At 37.3% G+C, this 21,310-nt stretch overlaps 1 protein-coding gene across 1 annotated transcript in view; it reads right to left on the reverse strand.

Annotated features, from left to right (window-relative positions):
* Window positions 1–21,310, reverse strand: part of cog6 (component of oligomeric golgi complex 6) — a 32,381-nt gene extending 11,071 nt beyond the window's left edge. Inside the window, exons 1-9 of the mRNA XM_055028313.1 lie at window positions 21,139–21,310; window positions 20,602–20,745; window positions 15,608–15,679; window positions 15,225–15,283; window positions 6,361–6,472; window positions 5,444–5,526; window positions 4,890–4,960; window positions 3,395–3,488; window positions 2,024–2,152 (exon numbers count right to left, since the gene is read on the reverse strand). Coding sequence (XP_054884288.1) covers window positions 2,024–2,152; window positions 3,395–3,488; window positions 4,890–4,960; window positions 5,444–5,526; window positions 6,361–6,472; window positions 15,225–15,283; window positions 15,608–15,679; window positions 20,602–20,745; window positions 21,139–21,273 — 899 coding nt within the window. The 5' untranslated portion in view covers window positions 21,274–21,310. The remainder of the gene's footprint in view (window positions 1–2,023; window positions 2,153–3,394; window positions 3,489–4,889; window positions 4,961–5,443; window positions 5,527–6,360; window positions 6,473–15,224; window positions 15,284–15,607; window positions 15,680–20,601; window positions 20,746–21,138) is intronic.

Raw genomic sequence — 21,310 nt, forward strand, 5'->3', positions numbered from 1 at the left:
ACCTTTCTGTTTCAGGCCCTCACATGTTCATAATGTGTTGTTTTGCATCACACAAGTCAAAAACGCAGTTTTAAGATTCACACATCCTGTACTGCTGTTTTAAACTTGGCAAGACAGCATGAATTTGTGGGTGTCAGTACATAGGAAGTGAGAAAGAACTTGATGTTCTGAGAAATGCTGATGTCCCCGATGAAGTGGAAATGATATTTGTGTTCCAGACAGAGCTTGGATTCTGAGAAAATCTCCTGTTTGGCTCCTGGGTAAAAGAGGCAGAAGACATGGAGCAAAGGGAAATAGGCACAATCCAACCTTTTGCAAGATGACCTATAACCAGACTGGCACTTAATCTGATTTATTTATACGTCAATTATCCCAATAACTTTTTCTGTATCTGTAAAATAAGGGGTTTTGGTACATTTACTTTGTCTCAGTAAGAGCACATTTGTCAAAGATAGAAACATAGTAAATATGTATTATTTCATCAAAGCACTTTCAAATATTTTTTTTAATGTCAATTTTGGCGATATGACAAATAGGCTGTATAATTCATCAATCAAATTTATTTGTATGACATTTCTGAAACAAGGTAGTTTTAAGTGCTTTTCATCAAAGAACTCAAAAATATAAAGTCATACACTCACAATTAGGAAACTTTTACTTTAAGTTGTAATAAAAAATGTTGTGTAAACCAAACACAACTTGAACGAAATTTAACTTCTTAATTGGCGCCATGAAATGGGCCACTGTCTCTCTCTGCACTTTACCACAACTACGCTTGTTCGTTATTCTGTTTACAACCGTCTTTAGGAACATTTGACTGAGAAGTGGTTCATATAATAAGCTCAGTAAACTTGCATTTCCACCAGGTGCTTGCTGTTTGCTTTTGCTGCTAGTCTGGAGGAGCTGAGTGAGGCGGACGCTTGGCTGGACACTGCAGTTCCAAGGAGGAGTTTGTGGAAGAAGGCGGGGCGTTGTGGGAGGAAACTTTTAGGGACCCATGAATGAATTCAAGAATTCCTCAAATGAAAGAATCAAAGCAATACTCTTAGCATGTTTTTGATGAGGGAATAACATTATAACCTGCTATGCAGCTAAGAAAGGTTGTTTTTCAATGATACTGCCCCTTTAAACTAGCCGTTATACCATATGACTCATATCCCATCCATCATATAATAACATCAAGCAACTGCCTAATGTTTTCCTAATTTGTTCTGCAGCCTCAAAGCTAGCCTAAATATACACCCAGCCATGAATCATCAGTTTCAGCGAGTTAAAGCCCTGAAACACTTGGTACGATCCCAAGAGAACCCAAGATGAGATGCTCCAGCTCGGTCTGAGATTATTTAAGGACACTGAACACATCAATTATACATGAATGAGCGATGAGCTGTCGCACATTCAAAATGAAATGTACATAAGAAATGTGCTCTCAATTAAATACGTACATTTGCGCTATTTGATAGGATCCTATCATCCCTAATAGGATTAAGTACAATATACTTTCACCTTTAGTGTGCAAAGATATCTCTGTGATCTATGGTGAGTGTGAGGATGAGAAAAATATCTACATTAGTAAATTAAGGCAGAATGTTTATGATTGAATTTGAAAGTTTACAGTAGAACTGAAAAACCAATACAATTATTTGTGTACAACCTACAGCCACATATTTTTGTTCTGCAAATCTGAACTGTTCACTTTTTAATTCACACAATAAAGGAAGCAACTGGGATTTTCTATTTGTAAGGTAGTGATGGTCACTTTAAACATCCAAGTATAGGATGACAAACAGAAAAGAAAGGGAGGAAAACAGATGGTAGAAAGCAACATTAACTGAAGAGATTTTAAACTTGTTCACTGTTTTTTCCACAGATTTTATTTTTATGTTGTTTAAGCATAAAAATTATCAAAATTAAAATCTATTGAACCAGAAAGCCTCTCTTTGCCCAAAAAGCCATCATTATTTCTGAATTTTGTCCCAAAGTGTTTTTTAGGAGTGATGTCTCTATAAGACAGAAGATGTACCTCAAAGGGTCATGTGAATGCATTTCTATGGGTCGTGGTGTGCCCCCTGGACCTCCACGAGTCAGGGCATCAATGAAGCCTCGCACCACAGCACATCTGCGCGCGGTCCCAAACTCATCCAGGGTGTACCTGAACAAACAAGATTCAACAGCCGGACCTCATGAGAAAAGACAGCAGCCATGGTGTTGTTGTGAAGACTGTAAGCTGTGGTCAGGTCCTAAGATCAACAGTTGGGGCCTGCTTTTCCATAAAGAATGAGTTTGGAGCAGTGTTGATGGCTCGGCGGTAAGGACCTTTGCGACAGACTAAACAGAAGATAGCTGGCTAAATTAAGGCACCGAGAGGAACGGGATCCAGCCTCAACATCCCTAGCCCTAGGGCGACCTTGGACACTTTGTGGCCGCAGAGACAGGTGCACATCCGAAAACACAGACACAATGAGGGCTTGGCCTTGAAAACATCAGAAAACATGTTGAAGTTTCGAACTTTTCTTTGCTGTTTATCAACTCTTTCACGACAAAAATAAATGCTTGTTAAATAGGCTTATATTTGTAGTGCTTTGCAAAGGTATTCATTTTTGCACATTTTATCTAGTTGAGATTTCATTGCATTATATATAAAATTTATGCGATATATCAATGCAAAGTAGCACAAGATTCTGACATGAAAGGAAGAAAAGTTAAATAAAACATATGTGCTTGTATTCAGCTCCCCCGAGTCAAACTTTGCAGAAACACCTTTAGCTTCCTTTATAGCTGCAAGTCTTTTGTGTTGCATCTACAACTGAGACTTTGCATATTATTCTTTCGAAAGTAGGTGACGTCAAATGTCTTGGAGAATATATTTTCTTTTTATACTAAAACTTTGCATCTGGACTTTGACTGGACCATTCAAAACGCAAAAAAATGCTGAAATAAGATCAACCACTACAATAATTTCAAGACTTTTGCTTTGCAAATACATGCTGCTTTGCACTGGTCTATCAAATAAAATCACAATAAAATTACATTGCAGTTTGTGGCTGCAGGAATTCTTTTGCATGAAAGCTTTAACCATTTTGTATTTTTAGACGTCATTTCTTGATGTCTTTCTTTGAATTTGAGAGGATCTGCTCTCTGTTGATGGTGACATTTGTGTTGCTTCAGGCTGTTTACTTTGGTGTTTTATAACTGAACCTTGTTGTTCTACCCAGGAACAAAGCAGCAACAATACCCTGAGGTTTCACAATTTACTTAGGACTGGCCAAAGAATAGACTTATGGTGAAATAAACATAGATCCAAGAAATCACAGATTTCAAGTGTAACATACAGGTCAGTAAACAGATTAGAGTGTCTATTTTTACAAAGATGTCTCTGTGTGTCTTTACTTACTTGTAAAGAACAGGTCGATCTTGCAAAGCCTCCATGGCTTGAGTCAACACTGGGCTGATATCACACATTTCCTGAGTAAGTCCCCGGCATTCATCTGGAAAAAAATTAAGTAGAATCACAGAATTCATTTTTTTCTGAACCCCCATTTTATTTTTCTTATTATAGGCAGCTTGAGCTACATAAGACTTAGAGGTGCTGAATACTTTTGATCACAACTACCTTCCTGAGCACATGCAAATCAAGCACATGACAGGTTTTCTCATGTGGTTTTGCTAAGAAGTCAGTTTTAATTTCCAATATAAAAGAAACTGAACAATTAACCAGACGTAAAAAGTGGTATAGACTCCAGTATTATGCTGCAAATAAAACTGTTATCAAAATGTCACTATACTTTGCAAATACATATAACAATTAACCTTTCCAGAGCAAATAAAAAACTATCCTATGCACATAAAACATTATCGACAGTACTGAGCAAAATTTAGCCCTAGAAAACACTGACATATTGATTCGAATATTCAGAACGGCTAATGTTAAATCCTTTCTACTGGTGAAGTACAACTAGTACCAGGGGCACGGGTGCTTTGCTTAAATTATTCTCTGTATTTTGCTTCTGCACAAAAATAAATAACAGTTTTTTGGTGATTTAAAAGCAGCCTATTTCCAGGGAGAATGCAAGATATTAGGAAGACAAGAAATTATGTTAAAATCGTTGCACTCTATGTCCTGCCCTGGTGAAATATTTTATTGACAACACTGATTACTAACATTTTCCACACTCCTTTCTATTTTTTTCCCCATCATCACAGGAAGCCTCCACTCTCTCTGAGCTTCAGCATCTTGGTCACTCAGCTCTATATCTGCTCTGGGCATAAAAAGGGAATGAAATACCATCTAACTGGTCAAATTGCCAAGTAGAAGCTGAATGTAAGACGCTAGAATTATTATAGAATATAGAATTATAACAACAAAAAAAGAGCACAAACAGTTCTATATATTTTGTCCAGATTTAATTTCCAATTTAATTTCTAAAAAACGACAAATTATGGAAAATGTTATTTGCTGCATTTTTTTCCACCAAAACAATTCAGAAGACACAAGACATTTGGAAGTCGTGGCAGCATCATGCTGTGGGAGTGATTTCCTTCAGCAGGGACAAAGCTGATCTTCAAAGAGGATGAACTACTTCGTGTTAATCAATCATGTAAAATCCATATAAAGAAAACAGAAGTTTGAATCTGGAACATAAATTGCAAAAAAAAAAAAAAAAAAAAAAAAAAAGATAAAGGAATATAAAATGTACAGGTACAGTGTGCAAAAAAATACATCAGGTTTTTATTTTTTTATATTTAATACAGACTTTAGAAATATATAAAAATAAATAATAAATCAATGGCTAAGGAATGAAATTGACTTTTGATTAAGTTATGAACATACTGTTGGTCCACAGTGAGCCATCACCATGCAGCTGATGGTAATCGTGTGCAGTACTCACTCTGAGCCCAGCGGTAAAGCTGCTCATATGCCGTCTCCTGTAACACTGCCATCTGCTCCATGATCTCTAACCTAGAACGGGCACACATGCCAAGAACAGACATTACATACATATGACTTGTTGCAGAGTGTTAAACTGACATTGATATGAATACTAATCTTTGGCAACTTAGGATCAAGGCCAGGACACTCAAGAGTGATGACAGAGCTGCACACCTCACTGAATCACCTTCTTGGCACAGCTCTGCTTTATGCTGTTGTTGAAGTGTTAGATTTTTTTCTGAATATTATTAGCTTTTATTCATTTAAAATTCTTGCTTAAAGTTTTCTTAACTACATGCTTTATGGTTGGGATTATACAAGTGAATCCCAAACTTTTCAGCTTCTGACATATTTACAAAACTATGGGATCCCAATTATTGTTGGACAAACATCAAATTCTATTTTCAAGTATCACATTTTAAATACAGTTAACCTCAACCCTTAAAGTTAGGCCTGTCTATACTTTGATTGTGAAGCACTGTGAGACATTGTGCAGTCAGATGTGAACCTTACCCTGCGGTTTGCTGGTTGGTTCGCAGGAGGATTTTCACATCCTCGTGGATGTGCTTAACCCGGCTGAGAACCTTGAAGAAATCCTGAGAAATTAAGCAACAACACATTACTGATCACATTCATTAGCAAGATAATCAAGAACTTAATGCATATAAATTTAGTAGGCAGGGCTTTGAAGTAAAGATGTAATGACATATTTAAGCCTATTGCAAAAAGCAACTAATTGCATGATAAAACTGAAATGCGCTCGATATTTTCCATTCTGATTATTAACATTTTGAGGGGTAATTTTGTTTACAGATATGATGGTTTTGGTTCCAAGTGTTTATTTTTATTTTATTAACTGTTTTCGTTTGTTGTACGTTACATATAAAATATGTTCCAGTCCCATTTATTTTGCTTTATTTACAGTTTTATGTGTTCTGTTGTTACATTTTATTGTATTAAACATTAGTTCTTAGAGAATAATTGTTTTTATTTGAATGGGTGGGGTGGAAGTTTTGTGTCTTTTTAATAATTGATCTATACTCACGCTGTCAGCTGCTCAATTGTGAATGAATCAAATTGTGAACTTACAAAAGATTCAATGCGCTATCAGTTTGTCGTCATGACGACAAGGTATCAAACTCTTATCCCAGCAGATATTTTTCCTCAATAAAAACATGCTAGGATAACAGCAGATTATCCCAGCATACAATAAAAATACACACCACACTCTTCAGCTTTTCATTTGTGAAGCATTTGGAACATTTTTTACTTTGTGTTGACCCTGCCGCATAAAATAAAATATGTTACATTTTGGGATTGTAATGTGATAAAGTATGAACAAGTTCTGGATATGTAAAAACTTTTGCAAGGTACAGGACATCATTTTTGCTCACATGGTCTGACACATTGGGCTTTGTGGTAGATATTACCTCTGTAACAGGTGCGTCTCGAGCCCCTCGCAGTGTGGCCATTTCCTCGTTGGACAACTGGAACTTGGAGAGAAAAGCTTGAGCCACCTGAGCTCTCACCTCAAGTCGTTGGCTGAGGAGACAAAAAGGGGAAAAAAAATCATTTACTTCATTTGTTATTGTTTTATTTAAATGTTTCAACATATAACATATTCTTTTCATTTAGATTTTAGTAAATGCATTTAAGGTTTTGGTTTAAGTTTCGGGAAGATGGGAATTCTTCATAAGAATTTACATGGCAAATTATGAAGAATTCCCCACTTACATGTAAGAGTTTACACTTTAGTCTATCATTGAGTTTCATCTGTGTATTCCCTCATCCTTCAATTCTTGAAAAAAAAACTGAAGAAGCTGGAGGAACACCAAAGGCTTTTATTGCACATAAAAAAGGAATGCTGTCAACAACATGTAATGCTTAAGGATCTCCAGCAGATGGCAGTCAGACTCTACGGACACCAAATATGCTCCCCTGCTGCCTACATTCTTTCAGCAGGGCGGGACACTGAGTGAAAAATATCATTCACAGGAGTGGGAAGATCAGCAGGACAAAAGCCAAGAGCTAAAGAAAAGAGTTGGACCCCAGCCAGCAAATAACAGCGATCACTATCATGTCAGGAAGTGCCTCATCACAATAGAGACCATGGCAACGGTCCCAGTCAAACGGGGAACTCGTCACAGGGCGGCAGAACAACAGCAGGTCCTCCCTCTGTTCCCATCTTCCCGTCCAAACCATCCCGTTTATTTTCCATCCATTCACAGAGAGAGACGACCATGAGCAGTAAATCACCGGAGTATTTTGGTGGAGCTGAATAACCTGGTGATTATCTAACCTTTGATTCTCGCATACCTACGGCCCGAGCTCAGGCTGCTGAAAGCAGAGGACTGTAAAAAGGTTCCAGTACTCCATTATTCAGTTTTCCCTCTGTGGATCTCACCAAGCCTGACTCAGAGGAACCCAAAGGCTCCTCTGCCCTTTGTGATTTTATGTGTTGCTATTTTAGCTGCCAAACACCCAAAGACAACAGATGTACCGCTAAACTTGGCTGGCACGCTCTAACAGTTGTCTTTAAAAAAAATAACACAATCAAAAGTGTAAGAGGAATATTAATGTTTCCCCACCCGACCCCCAAAATTCACAGAGATAAAAAACTCCTGCCGATAATTAAAATGGCCTTTGGATGTATGTGCTTTCACTGTGTGATTTCTTAAAGTTCCTCATTAAATATCTGCAATTACAAGAAGCTGGTATTTAAATAATGCAAGACATTCTGAATTAAAAGGAATGAAGCGGGAAAGAAAACCCACTAATCTACAAGATCTTAGAAAGAAAGAACAAAACGGATTAAAAAGCATTGATCACAACAGACAATTGAAAACACACAAAAAAAACTTTGTTATGCTAATGAGGTCATTAATTATATTAAAGATTGCATATATTAGAAGTATGTGAACATGCTTGATTCACATGCGCGCAGAAGGAGTAATAAACTAAGACCTCTAAATGTTGTGACTCTGGATTCTATGTTCTTAGGTGAGTTATGCATTTACATTCAATATAGTGCAATCAACTACCTTTAGAAATCAATTACTTGATAAATTATTCAATACAACATAGATTTCAACCTTTTGTCTTACATGAAATAACCTGTGTGGTAAAAACAAAAAAATGCTGAAAGACACCCAACAATGAAACACAGAGGAATCAGAATCATGCAGTGTGGATGTTTTTCTTCAATATGGGTAAGAAAACTGGTCACTGAATTTTGAAGGGTGGATAAACCTGAATAGAGGGGAATCCTAGAAGAAAACCTCTGAAATAATATAAAAACATTAAACATACAGCCAGAGATACAATCTAATGGTGTAAATTAAATAACAGCAGAACGGCACAAATAAAGTCCAGGTCTTAACTTAGCTAACAATCTAGAGTAAGACTTATAAGGTGACATTTCTCACAAATTCTGACAGATTTTGGCCTATTTTGCTAAAGACAAATGAGCAAAAATTTAAATCCCTGCACATACAAAGCTGGGAAAGATGTGCACCAAAAGACATGGAGCTGCAAAAAGTGATTTTACAAAATATTGAATTCAAACAAATGGCACTTTTTTTCAAGTTTATATTTGTGAACAATTTTGCAACCACATATGATATCATGCTCCATTTTGAGTTATCTGTCACACAAAATTCCAATGAAAAACATTGTACTCTGAGTTTCTAAAACGACAAAATGTGAAGGGGTTTGAGCACATCTGCAAGGAACTGTATGCAGTTAATCTAAATGAAAATAAATAACACTGTCAGATGCAGTTTATTAAAATGGGACCTGTTTACGTGTTAGTGGAAAATCTGAGTAAACAACTTATTATACTACTCAATTACGTTCCCATATTAAATGCAGCATGGTCCAATTTGTTTGAACTTCAAAAAGTACTTGTTTTGAACCTTTCCAGATTACTTATTTTTTGGGGATGTTTATAGATAAATTTAAAACATCACATTTATGACAATCAATATAAATATCAAGCCCAATCTAAGACTTTTAAAGACCTTTTTAATACCACCTTGAACAAAATATAGGACAAAAAATCTATAAATATATATTGCTGCATTACAATCAAGCTGACTCGAACCCTCAAAAGTTGTTTCCAACATAGCCTCCTATGGGTCGGCAAGAGAAGTGAACTAGTAGCAAAAGTGGATGTCATCCAGCCAACTTGCACTTACCAATGACGGGGGCAAAAAAGCTAGTTAGCTCCCTAGATAACATGGGTATTATAGCAGTTTGTTACCGATAGGCCAAACAACCTGGAGCAGGAAATGAAGATGTTTGAATACAGCTAAAACTTATTTTTCTTCCAGAAAAGTCCTTATAGAAAAGCAAATAAAAAATGTAAATAGTTCTGCCACAAAAAAATTTAAGACCTGTAAGCTAACTTAATTTGTTTTTTTATAATGATTTTAACACATTTTAAGGCCTTATTTTAAACATGCACATTTAAGACTTTTTAAGGATGTGTGGACACCCTGTGTGAGCTGCCTTAAGTTTTGTACATAAAGAAAGCCTAAACATGACCAACTTGGAAACATCATAAATCGTAATAATGAGAACCTGAGCAGAGAACACAGGTAGAGTCAAACTTTCCTTTTAGAACAAGCAAGAACAGAAATTAGTAAGAGGAGGGGTAATTTTGTAAATCTCTGTCCGGACATGATCCGTTCTCCTCCAGGCTGACATCACTGAATACCGCAGAAATGCAGCATACTTGGATCAAAAAATAACACAATCCAACCTATGCAATATATTTGTACCAGAGCTTCAAAAAGAGGTCAACAAGCTTATTATAATATTGTCCAGCAAGGGCAATATAAAAGAAGAGTGCTATGATTGGATGAAATGTCTCTTATTGAATGTGAGCATTCAGCCCGATTGATTCAGTCTGTTCAAGCACAGAAATTGTTCATGAACTATAACACCCTATAACGTTTGCAGTGCCCATTTAATTATCTCACAACACTAGGCTGATAGTGCAGCTTGATCAGAGAACCACAATTATGAATCACCAAAGAAAACTGAGGAAAAGTGAACAACAGCCCTTTGTAATAAAGGAGAGAGTTCAACAAGCTTATAAGATGTGAATCATGTCGAATATTCATGAGAATCTATGGGGGGGCATTTCAAAGAATTGCATGAAAATCTGGCATTCACAGAGCTGTTAGTTGGTTAGTTACGCACCATGATCAAAGAGCGTGTGCAGTTACATCAGGAAACACAAAGGAATGCTGACTGCTGTATCCTCATTAGCACCAAGCTGGGCTTTAATAATGCTCAAGTGTCATATTACGAAGGTTGCATGCACTCTCTGATATCAGTCATTGTTCTCTCTGGGATTTCAGCCCTCTTTATTTATTAATGAACTGTACAAAAGTCATACTGAGAACATTCGCTCTCTTCAGCAACAAGAGTTCTGATACCGCACAAGGCTCAAGGTCTGATTATTTGTCACATGTTGGTAGGAATTTTTGTGAGTTTACAATCTATTCCAAAAGGTATTCGAACCTTTTAATGTTTTCTAATTTTGTCCTATTATAATCAAATAGCTCAATGTGCTTCAATGGAATGCGAAATGTCGACGCAAATGATATGCAGGTTTCAAAATTTCTTATTTACAAACAAACAATCTGTCAGCAGGACAGATATTAGTCAATCCCATGTAAATGCAAATGAATACCAAATTTTTTTCTGAGTGACATTAAAATGGCATTAAGTCAGAGTGGTAAACAGCAAAGTATATTGATGTATTAGATGGCCCAGTCAATGCCCAGACTTAATTCAAATTGAGAATCTGTTATAAGATTTGAAATTGCTGTTTACAGATCCTCTGCATCCAATCAAAGTAAGCTTGAACTACTTTGCAAAGAATAGGCAAACATTTTAGTCTTTAGATGTGAAACAACAGTAGTGCCTGAAAACCCTAAAAGACTTATAATTTGCAGCAAAGTACAGGTGCTGCAAAATATTGACTTAGGGAGGGATAATAGAAATCACACTGTTCAGGTACTTATTCAAGACTATGTGCTGCAAGTGGCTCCATCATCTAACATCCAAATTAAAATGTTTTGAGGTTTGTGCTCATACGTCACCAAATGTAGAAAAGTTCAAAGGCAATCATCACTTTTGCAGGATACTGAATGCTTTTATTCCTTTTTGGATATACAATGAGCAAGGTCTAGAAAAGATGCATAACAGATTAGTATTGGAAACCACACCATCATCTCTGGCTTTGGCTGCTTGTTAACAGAAACATCAGTTTATGAGACGTCTCTGCAGGCTCTGTATGATTACATGCCATGTTAATGCAAAGATTACACAGAGTGGAGCAGGTGGGAAGCATTGTGTTTCATTATAGAGTAACACACAACATCTATTCAGCGCTTTTGATGACAGCACTTTTAAACAGTGCCAGCCCGAAACAAAAGAGCCTGGTGACTGAAAGCCAGGTCAGCTGCAGCTCATTGCCTCACAGCCCCTACCTTCACTTCCACGAACTAGAACTTATCAGCAGATTCTTTCTGTTTCATTAGAGCTGACAAATGACACAATGCCGCGAGCAGATGAGGCAGATAAGAGGCAAAGAAAAGGCAAATCAGGAACATCAGCAGAGGCTTGAAAACCACTGTTCTCCCCCAACAGAACTGTCCCATGCCAGATGTGACACTGCTGTAATAAGCATCAACAAGAAAGGAACATAAAGAGAAAAACCAGTGACTGTAGAGGGTTGTGTGACCTGAAAAAAGATCTGACCAAGAAGACTGCAGAGAGCCAACTCTTCGCAAACTGAAGGACGACAGCTTGCCAGCACGGTTTTGCCGGCAGCCCTTCTGAGACAAAATTACGAGAGACAAGGTCAAAGCCCAGTGTGTGCAGACTAGTCAATGTGGCTGTGGGGTCACTGTGGTTCTAAGCATGAAAATGTCACACAGGCAGACAGCAGGTCCCGAAGGGAGCGCTGCACAGGAAAAAGGACAAAAACTACTCAGCACTCAGGAGGACACTTGTGTCAAGCGTCTGAGTACTTCCAGGAAATGCACGTCACAAAGCTGAACATAGTCTTAATTCGCTTCCTACATGTTCTCCCTGGTGACTGTCTCCACTCCCGTCCTTTCCTGCTTGCCTGTCTATTCAACTTTCAGGCTTCTCCATCTCTGTCACCTCTTTATAAGGAAGGTGCTGATGGTGAAGCGCTGGAGCGTGAACTGCAGAGGTACGTCTAATGTCTGCAAATGTCCCTCACCCTCACCACAAATTTACATCAACCTCCACAGCACCCATACCTTTATGTCAAAAAACAAGGTCACTGATCACATCTGTTACAAATGCTAATGAACCCCAGCCTACGGCAACTCCCAGTGGACAAGAACGGGTTGAATATTTTCCCGCCGCTGTCACTACTGATGGTGTGAAGAGTGAGACATTAAGATATGATGCGCAAATGCTGAAAAAGCTGTCATTTTGTTTTATTTTTTTTAATAAAACCCTAACAATGAATGCAGACTCCATATCCCGTCCGAACAACATGGTATCATGAATTAGAGCAACTAAAATGTTGACCTTGTGCTGAGCAGAGAACTGTACTGTATCAGCCCCACAATAAATATATCAGAACTGATTAGCTGTAAGACAATGGTGCAAATCTGTTACTTTTAGAAGAGGGCAATGGGACATGCTGATAAATTCTGTTGTGTTTATGTCAATAAAGCACGGTGCACACCACCTTGGTAGGAAGCTGTATTTTTCACAAGTCGTTTTGAAAAATCCCTACATATTTTGTGGAAGCTCCTTGCATTGTTGGTTATGCACGTTAGTTGTACACATTTTTAGACTCTAATATTTATATATTTCTGGACACAATTTTCAAATCTGGACCAGATCATCTTGAATTAAACATATCTTTCAAAACTTGTTACCTTAGATATCTTTCTCTTTGTTAAAAAATGTAAGCTGTGATGTGGTAAACTAAGTACAAAAGATGTCTTTAATAAAAGTTAGCTGAAGAGACTTTCTTTCCTTAGGCTTTTAGATATCATTATTAAATTTTATTTATTTATTTGTTTATTTCCTCTAAGAAATTGTCTTTTTTTTAACTTCCAGATAACAGAAGGAGAAATAAAGTGTTCAAAGATTTTTTAACTTATCCAAACTTGGAAAACCTGCAAGAAATTCTGCATTATTAAAAGCACAATTAACATAGTCTGACATTTCTGCAAAATCTTTCACACAAAACTTTTTTTAATATTATGATACACTGTTGAAATTTTTGGCATTATCATTCTGATTAAATGTTCTTTGAATGAAAATAATTGTAAAACATGTCAGATAAAAACAGACAAAATAAGATTTTGGGGGGCCGGGTGGAATATTATGGAATGTGGAGAAAATAGCTAAAAGCATTTCATACTCTGTAATAAATGTCTTTTGCCTCAAAATATGTATCAGGTTTAAAGAAAAAAGCCATTTTGTCTCCAAACAAGTAGTTGCTGAAGAAAAGTTAGGAGTTCACATGAATCCGACATAAGATTGCACTCCTTGTACATTTAGCTCCTGCCAGTTAATCCTAAGAAAACATAAAGCACTAAAGATATTTGATCTGTTTGCACATTTACTCAGTGTTATGATGGGTTTAATATTTTAGTTCTCAGTTACTGATTCTTTTGAAACTATGTCATCATCAAAACTAAACGCACACTCCCAAACACAAAGTCCTACACCAGGCCTTTGAAGTCTATCAAGGCCTAACATTCAGACAAAAACAAACACCTATTTCATGAAGGTTGACTGTTGGTCTCTTTAACGCGTGTTATGATACTACTGTTGAACTGATAACAGCCTCATGAATTATTCAGTTCACCGCCCACATCCTTTTAATCAGCCCTTACAGCATTTTCCAAATTTTTCAAACTACAAAAAACAAGAAAGAAAATCTTCTACTTATTAGCAAACAAACTTTAAAGTTGATGTATCGGAGGGGTGTAATAGTTGGCATAGATTACAGTTTGAGTCACTATGGATACAAGAAGAAGAAACAAATGACATGTTTCATATTACTTTAAACAGCAAAAAATAAGCTGATCTCAGTGATGAGGCTCTAAGGTTGCAGGTGTGTACTGACGCATCTCAATAATACTATTTTGATTCAGACCTCTTTAAAAAAGAGATTATGAATCTGAAAACAATTCCTGTTAAAACGAAAGTTAAACCAAAATTAAAACTAAAATTTATTTCAGATTTTTTTTTTTTTTAAACTCACCTCATATAGATGAATAACAAATTGTAAACATTTATTTTTGATCATTCTGATAATTGTGTAAATGTGAAATATCAAATAAGACCGATAAAAAACTGATTTTTAATATAGAAATGTTGAGTTAATGTTATATGCAACAATAGGAAGAACTAATGGCTTGTCAGGTGGCCATCAGTCATTGAGAGACTCCATAGGGAGAGAAAGTCATTAGAGGCTAAAGAAGCTAGCTGTTCAGAGTGTGCTATAGCCAAGCATATTAATGGAAAAAGTTAATGAAAGGACAAAATTTGGAAAGACTAAATAAGTCATATTCATCAAAATAAACAGGAACAAACACTTGAAATATATCACTGGATGCGTGATTAATAAAAAAAAAAATCAGTTTTCCAACATGAATTACTTGAATAATTTTACTTTTAATTATATATGGAATGTTGCAATAAAAATAAAAAAACGTAATGGAAATGACAATGAAATGTGATGAAATAAGTTATTCCAAAATGAATTTTCCATCAGAAAAGATTCTGACACTTGCTGATATGTGACTTACAATAAGAATAACTCTCTGTTTCCATAGTCATAGGGTTTTAGTATGAAATCCAGATTTTGACATATGGTTTTTGATGACAAATTAAACTCAATTACACATAATGATACCTTGTTGAATACTTTTCACTTAATTCAATATTTATGCAACTGCTACACTGTCAGTCCGGCATATATTTAAACTGCCAATTTGACCAAATTTACTGATCTATAAAATCTATAAAATGACTATTATTTCTAAAATTAAAGACCAGAAAGATTTATATGTCTGAACATATAAATTAACTGACTTTAAACATATCATTTACATAATGTGTTGCTTTTAACTATGTTCCCTTATTTAACTTTAAATTTTATACTCTGAACAATTTTGCTTTTATTGCCTAACAATCTGCTCCCAACAAAGTGGGAGCTTTAGGCATACAATGAAAAGAAAGTTATATTATTTATTTTGTAGCAAAACAATGAACTCACTTTTCTCCTTGCAGCTTGTTAGTTTTTACAATGAGGTCTTGAGTTTGCTCTTTCGCAGCCTGTTGAAAAGAAAGTGTGTTGTTATAATAACTATTTTTATTATTTACCATTATTTCACCAGGATTAAAAACATATTTTACAAAAGGATCTTGGCAGAAGCACAAAATGTTTACAGAACATTCACAGCAAAGCAGAAAAAGTTAACACTATCATGAATTAATTAGTAAAACATTACACAGCTAAAACATTTACAGATCGATGATTCCTTCTCAAAAGCAGTAATTGTTTTTGCACAAAGATGTCTCACCATGTACTTATCCCACAATGGTGATAAAAATAAATGTGTAAAAACTACAAACAGAATACAAATCGGACTTTCATACCTTTAATCTATTAGTCATTTCCTCACAGCATGTGCTCATGGCCTGAACATCCTCGTGGACACTTTCAAGCTCCTACAGAAAATGAATAACAAATTCTGGTTGGAAAAAGTGTTCATAAATACAACAAATATGATAGGTTGTCTTACTGAATACATGGTTCGTGCAAACTGAACATTTAAAACATTAAAGATCAATCTTAACAGGTTTTTCTTGACTGATATTTGAAAACTAACATGGCTATTCACTGCCAATAATGTTTGTCTTTTTTGGGTGTCAGTGGCAGTTTCTGATATCGACATCTGAATGTCAACACTACCTAATACATTATCAATGTACATTATTAATGTACATTACTAATGATGGATATAACACTCAGACAACAAAACTAATATAAATATAGTATAGTTTTTCCATAATCCACTTTCTTTTTTGTTGGTTAAGTATTGTTTATAAATAATTGATGCTTTTCTAAATGGATTGAACATTTCACTAAAAACCCAGATGCAGCAGAAAAGCCAACTTGGATACATTTAACACACTGCAAAAAGGAATTTAATTTCAAAAGTAATTGGGAAGCAAGCTCAGGACGCTCACCGACCTACAGGGCAAAGTCCAGGTTACAAAGGGGGTTAAACCAAATAGTTTTTCCGTCTCAAAACTGGTGAAGATTGTCCACAACCCTGTAGTGTCTTTAGGAGCAGAACGGACTTGCACATTAATGAAAATAACAAGCGAATATATCTTTGTTTTTATTTTGTGTTTTTCATCTGGGAACAATTCATGTCATAAATGAAAATGTATTTCTTGTAGCACTGTTTACAGAATGAGGATGAGTATTCAGGTGTGTTTTCCACCTAGTTCTGTTATCATTGTTTTAGTCTCCTGGGCAAGTATGACGTCGGCAAACTACAGAGATTAAACTTGATATGTGACAAATGATGTTTTTAACACTGGACTGTTCTCTCTGTGAACAATGAATTTAACCCTGTCTTTCGTGCAGATGTCTGGTGGTGGTGCAGTGGTGACAAAATTTTTAATAGATTACCTAGGAAGGTAACAGGGATGTCTGCATTAATTTCTTTATTATTGCCTGTTTCTGTTTATCCTATGACTGCTGATCATTTAATTCATGCTTTAACTGATGTTGTGCCTCAGCAGTGGCGTCAGTTGCAGAAACGAGACCTGACCTGGAGGAACAATGATCCTACATACATCGATGCCATTGGTGTTCCCCGTGGTGTACCAGATGAGTATAAATTGGCCGACCAAATTGCAGCAGGATTTGAGTCCACAATTTGTTGGTGGTGTACATTAAACAAAAACGTTGACAGAATCAACTACATCCATTACAATGTACAAAAACTGGGCAACTGGACACAGGCAGGCTTCGAGGCGGTGCATGAGCAGCTGGCCGCTACATCACTGATGGCTTTCCAGAACCGTATTGCACTTGACATGGTGCTGGCTGAACGAGGGGGAGTGTGTGCAATCTTTGGTGAAGGATGCTGCACTTTTCTACCCAACAACACAGCGGCTGATGGCAGCCTGACAAAGGCCATTGAGGGGCTCCGTACCCTTAATGGTAAGCTGAAGGAGTTCTCTGGAGTGAATACTTCCAGGTGGGACGACTGGATGAATGTTTTTGGAAAGAACCGAACCCTTGTGTCTTCTGTTTTAGTGTTGATGGCTGTCTTTGCTGCCATTCTAACCTTGTGTGGATGCTGTTGTATTCCTTGCCTGCGTTCTTTGTTTAATAGTCTCATCACTACAGCAATTTAGCCCATGGGGAACCAGATGATGCCGATGTATCCTTTACTAGTAAAAGATCCTGAGTCTGACAGAGAAAGCTCTGATGAGGACTCTTTTGATGTGTTTCCTGATTCTAAGTTTTGGACTGAGTATAAACTTTGAGTGTAAACGTGTTTGCTTTCTTGAAAAAATATTAACTCCTAGTTGAAAATTGTTCGAAGTGGCTGTTTAGGAAGGATATGAGAATTAGAACAAATATTTGATAAACAGGGGGGAAATGTTGGAGAAATTGTGATATTATTAATCAATTATTTGTTATTCTCATTGATCTTTATAATGTATCTTTAATTGATGCTTTCCTTAAAGTTAATCTCATTATAGAATTAAGAATGTTTCTTGTATTGTTGATTTACTCTGATTCTTTTCTCAGAAGGCCTCACTGACAGAGAGCAGAAACAAAATCTTCCTGCAGGTTTACCTCTTGGTGAAGAGCTCTGCTTCGGTTGAGTTGCTGGCCTCCAATAAAACCATCATTGCTAAGATCACTACATATTTTATTTATCTTTGTGCCTGGAAGGACATTATCTAGTACAGAATGATTGTGTGTTAGTTAGTGAATAACATTTGACGCTGTAGCTGTTTGCCCCCTCCCTTTAGAGCTACAGCGTCCTTGTGATTAGGGATCCTAGAAACAATAAAATAGAGGAGCAGACAAAATGTGCTTCAGAGCGGTAGGAGATTGTAACTGAAGCACATCTCTGTCCGTTCTCCTCGCGAGTGAAAAAGAATCTAACTCTTTTGTCTTTTCTGTCTTTGTTAATGTATGTTTAACAGGTGTTAACCCTAACAGTTATCCTGACTTGAAAAATATTAAATTAATTTTGATACTTTTCTGGACTGTGCTCGAACCTTGTTAATAAAAACCAACTGACTCAAATGAGGATCAGACCTATAATCAATGGAACTAACCAATAAGTAAATGATGATTCCTGTGAGTATTTATTTCGATTAGTGCCAGAAATATATATATATATATATATATATATATATATATATATATATATATATATATATATATATATATATATATATATATATATATAATATATATTATATATATTTCAACGAATAAGGCAAGTCCTGAGAAGCCAGCTCAATGGCAAGAACAAAATCAGTGCGATAAACAGCTATGCCCTGCCAGTAATCAGATACCCTGCTGGAATAATCAGCTGGCCAAAGGAGGAAATAAAAGCCACAGATATTAAGACTAGAAAGCTACTAACCATGCATGGAGGGTTCCATCCCAAATCCAGCACCCTGAGACTGTACACGAGCCGCAAGGACGGAGGCAGAGGACTAGTGAGTGTGAGAACCACTGTCCAGGACGAAACAACTAAGATCCATAAATACATCAGGGACAAAGCCTCAACAGACAATGTGCTCAGTGAATGTCTCAGACAACAGGGAACGGAGGTTGAGGTGCCAGAGATACCATCATGGGAGGACAAGCCCCTACATGGGATGTACCACCAGCAAATAACCCAAGTGGCTGATATCAGTAAATCCTACCAATGGCTGGGCACAGAGGCCCTCATCCTGGCCGCCCAGGAACAGGCCCTAAACACCAGAGCAATAGAGGCCCAGATCTACCACACCAGACAAGACCCAAGGTGTAGGTTGTGCAAGGAGGCCCCTGAGACAGTCCAGCACATCACAGCAGGGTGCAAGATACTGGCAGGGAAAGCGTACATGGAGCGACATAACCAAGTGGCAGGCATAGTGTACAGAAACATCTGTCCAGAATATGGACTGGAAACCCCGAGATCAAAGTGGGAAACACCCCCAAAGGTGGTGGAGAACGCCAGAGCTAAGATCCTGTGGGACTTCCAGATCCAGACAGACAAAATGGTAATGGCGAACCAACCAGACATTGTCGTAGTGGATAAACAACAGAGGAAAGCCGTTGTGGTAGATGTAGCAATACCAAGTGATTGCAACATCAGGAAAAAGGAGCACGAGAAACTGGAGAAATACCAGGGCCTCAGGGAAGAACTGGAGAGGGCCTGGAAGGTGAAGACCACAGTGGTGCCTGTGGTCATCGGGGCCCTCGGGGCAGTAACCCCAAACTGGAGCAGTGGCTACAACAAATCCCAGGAACAACATCAGACATCTCAGTCCAGAAATGTGCAGTCCTTGGCACAGCCAAGATACTGCGCAGAACTCTCAAGCTCCCAGGCCTCTGGTAGAGGACCCGAGCTCAGAGGATAAGAACCACCCGCGGTGGGTGAGAAGGGAATTTTTTTTTATTTATTTATATATATATATATATATATATATATATATATATATATATATATATATATATATATATACGATAAAAACAGCCAGGAAAATAAAAAGTCCAGCAATGTCTACCTGCATGGGTAGAAAATGGTAATAGAAGCAAAACAAGTCGTTCTCATGGAACGCATGGGAACGAATAAGGCAGTGCTTCTCAAATAGTGGGGCGGGCCCCCTTTGGGGGGCGCGATGCGATACCTGGGGGGGCGTGTGATCCTGGGGAACAGGCTTTTTTTTGGCCGTACTAGTATAAAGTGTAATTGCGCACAGTAGGCGGCAGTGGCGCTCTCATTGTTACTTCTGTCACGTTTGCGACAGTGCAACATTTTACGACTTACAAGACAACAGGTTTGCCTTGGTCAGCAGTGTTAAGTCAACAAAAAGCTCCGACTGCGTTCTGTCTATGGCCTCCGTTATTCAACAACCCCAACATGAAAAAGTTTTTCACAGCGATGAAAAGAAAAGCGGAGAGAGACAAAGATAATGAGACAACAGAAAGTCAACCGAAAGCTAAGAAGAGGAAATATGACGAAGCGTATTTAGCGCTTGGCTTCACTGTGACTACAGTTGGAGAAGAGGAAAGACCGGTGTGTTTGCTGTGTCTAAAAATGCTCGCAGCGGACAGCATGAAGCCAAATAAATTAGCGCGTCACTTAAATACGTTACATCCCAATCACGCCGATAAGCCGCGAGTTTTTTCAGAAAAAAATGTTAATAAGGAAAAAATGTTATGCAGAGATGGATAGTCACGGTGGGGAGTGGGGGGCGCGAATAGTTTTCTTCTTGCTAGGGGGGGGCGTAACGGAAAATAATTGAGAAGCACTGGAATAAGGGAAGACAACTAAACGGAAGGGAATGTTTTTTTTTTTTTTTTTTTTTTTGCTTTTAAACTGGAATTCTGTTACCTCTTTAACTTCTTTAAATATCCGTGCAAACTCCTCGTTAATCGTTAGACTCCTCCGCTCTATGTCACCTCGTAGATTTCTCCTGGTGCGCAGACTGTTCTCGGTGAAGAATACAGAGAGCGCCTTCAGAGCTTCCAGCATTTCCTGAAAACATATCAAACAAAATATCCATCGAACTTAAAAGTGCTTTGAGAAATTAAGGATTGAACAGAAAGAAAAAAATTAAAACAAATAGATAAATAAATGGTAGCTCGAATTCAGGGATTTATGTGTGCTTTCACACAGTGCTGGATTCTTCATGTCTTAAGTAAATAAAATAACCAAAAGAAATGACCTGGAATGCTAATGCTAATAGTTGAAATACAATTGTTAGCCTGTCGGTTGGGTTTTATTCGTCCGAAAGACCACATTAACCCGAAGATAATTACTCACATGTATGTAATGCTTGTCATGAGCATATAACATTAATAAAAAGATAAATTGCAGGCGCAGCTGCAGTTAGCCTCCTAGCAGGAAGCTAAACTTCTTCCAGCATACCTTGTCATTATCCAGCCTGGTCTCCAATATTTTATTCAGCTTCCTCGCCAGTGGGTTATTAGGCTGAGAAGGCACATTTGAATTTGAAGATATAGTCGCGCTATCGACTGAAGTTTCCATTTTAGTATTTGCCATCCTGAAAATCTACTTCCACGTCAACTGAATCCGAAGA

The sequence above is a fragment of the Poeciliopsis prolifica genome, unplaced genomic scaffold (assembly GCF_027474105.1).
Source record: "Poeciliopsis prolifica strain line A6 unplaced genomic scaffold, Auburn_PproV2 SCAFFOLD004, whole genome shotgun sequence".
Classification (NCBI taxonomy): Eukaryota; Metazoa; Chordata; class Actinopteri; order Cyprinodontiformes; family Poeciliidae; genus Poeciliopsis; species Poeciliopsis prolifica.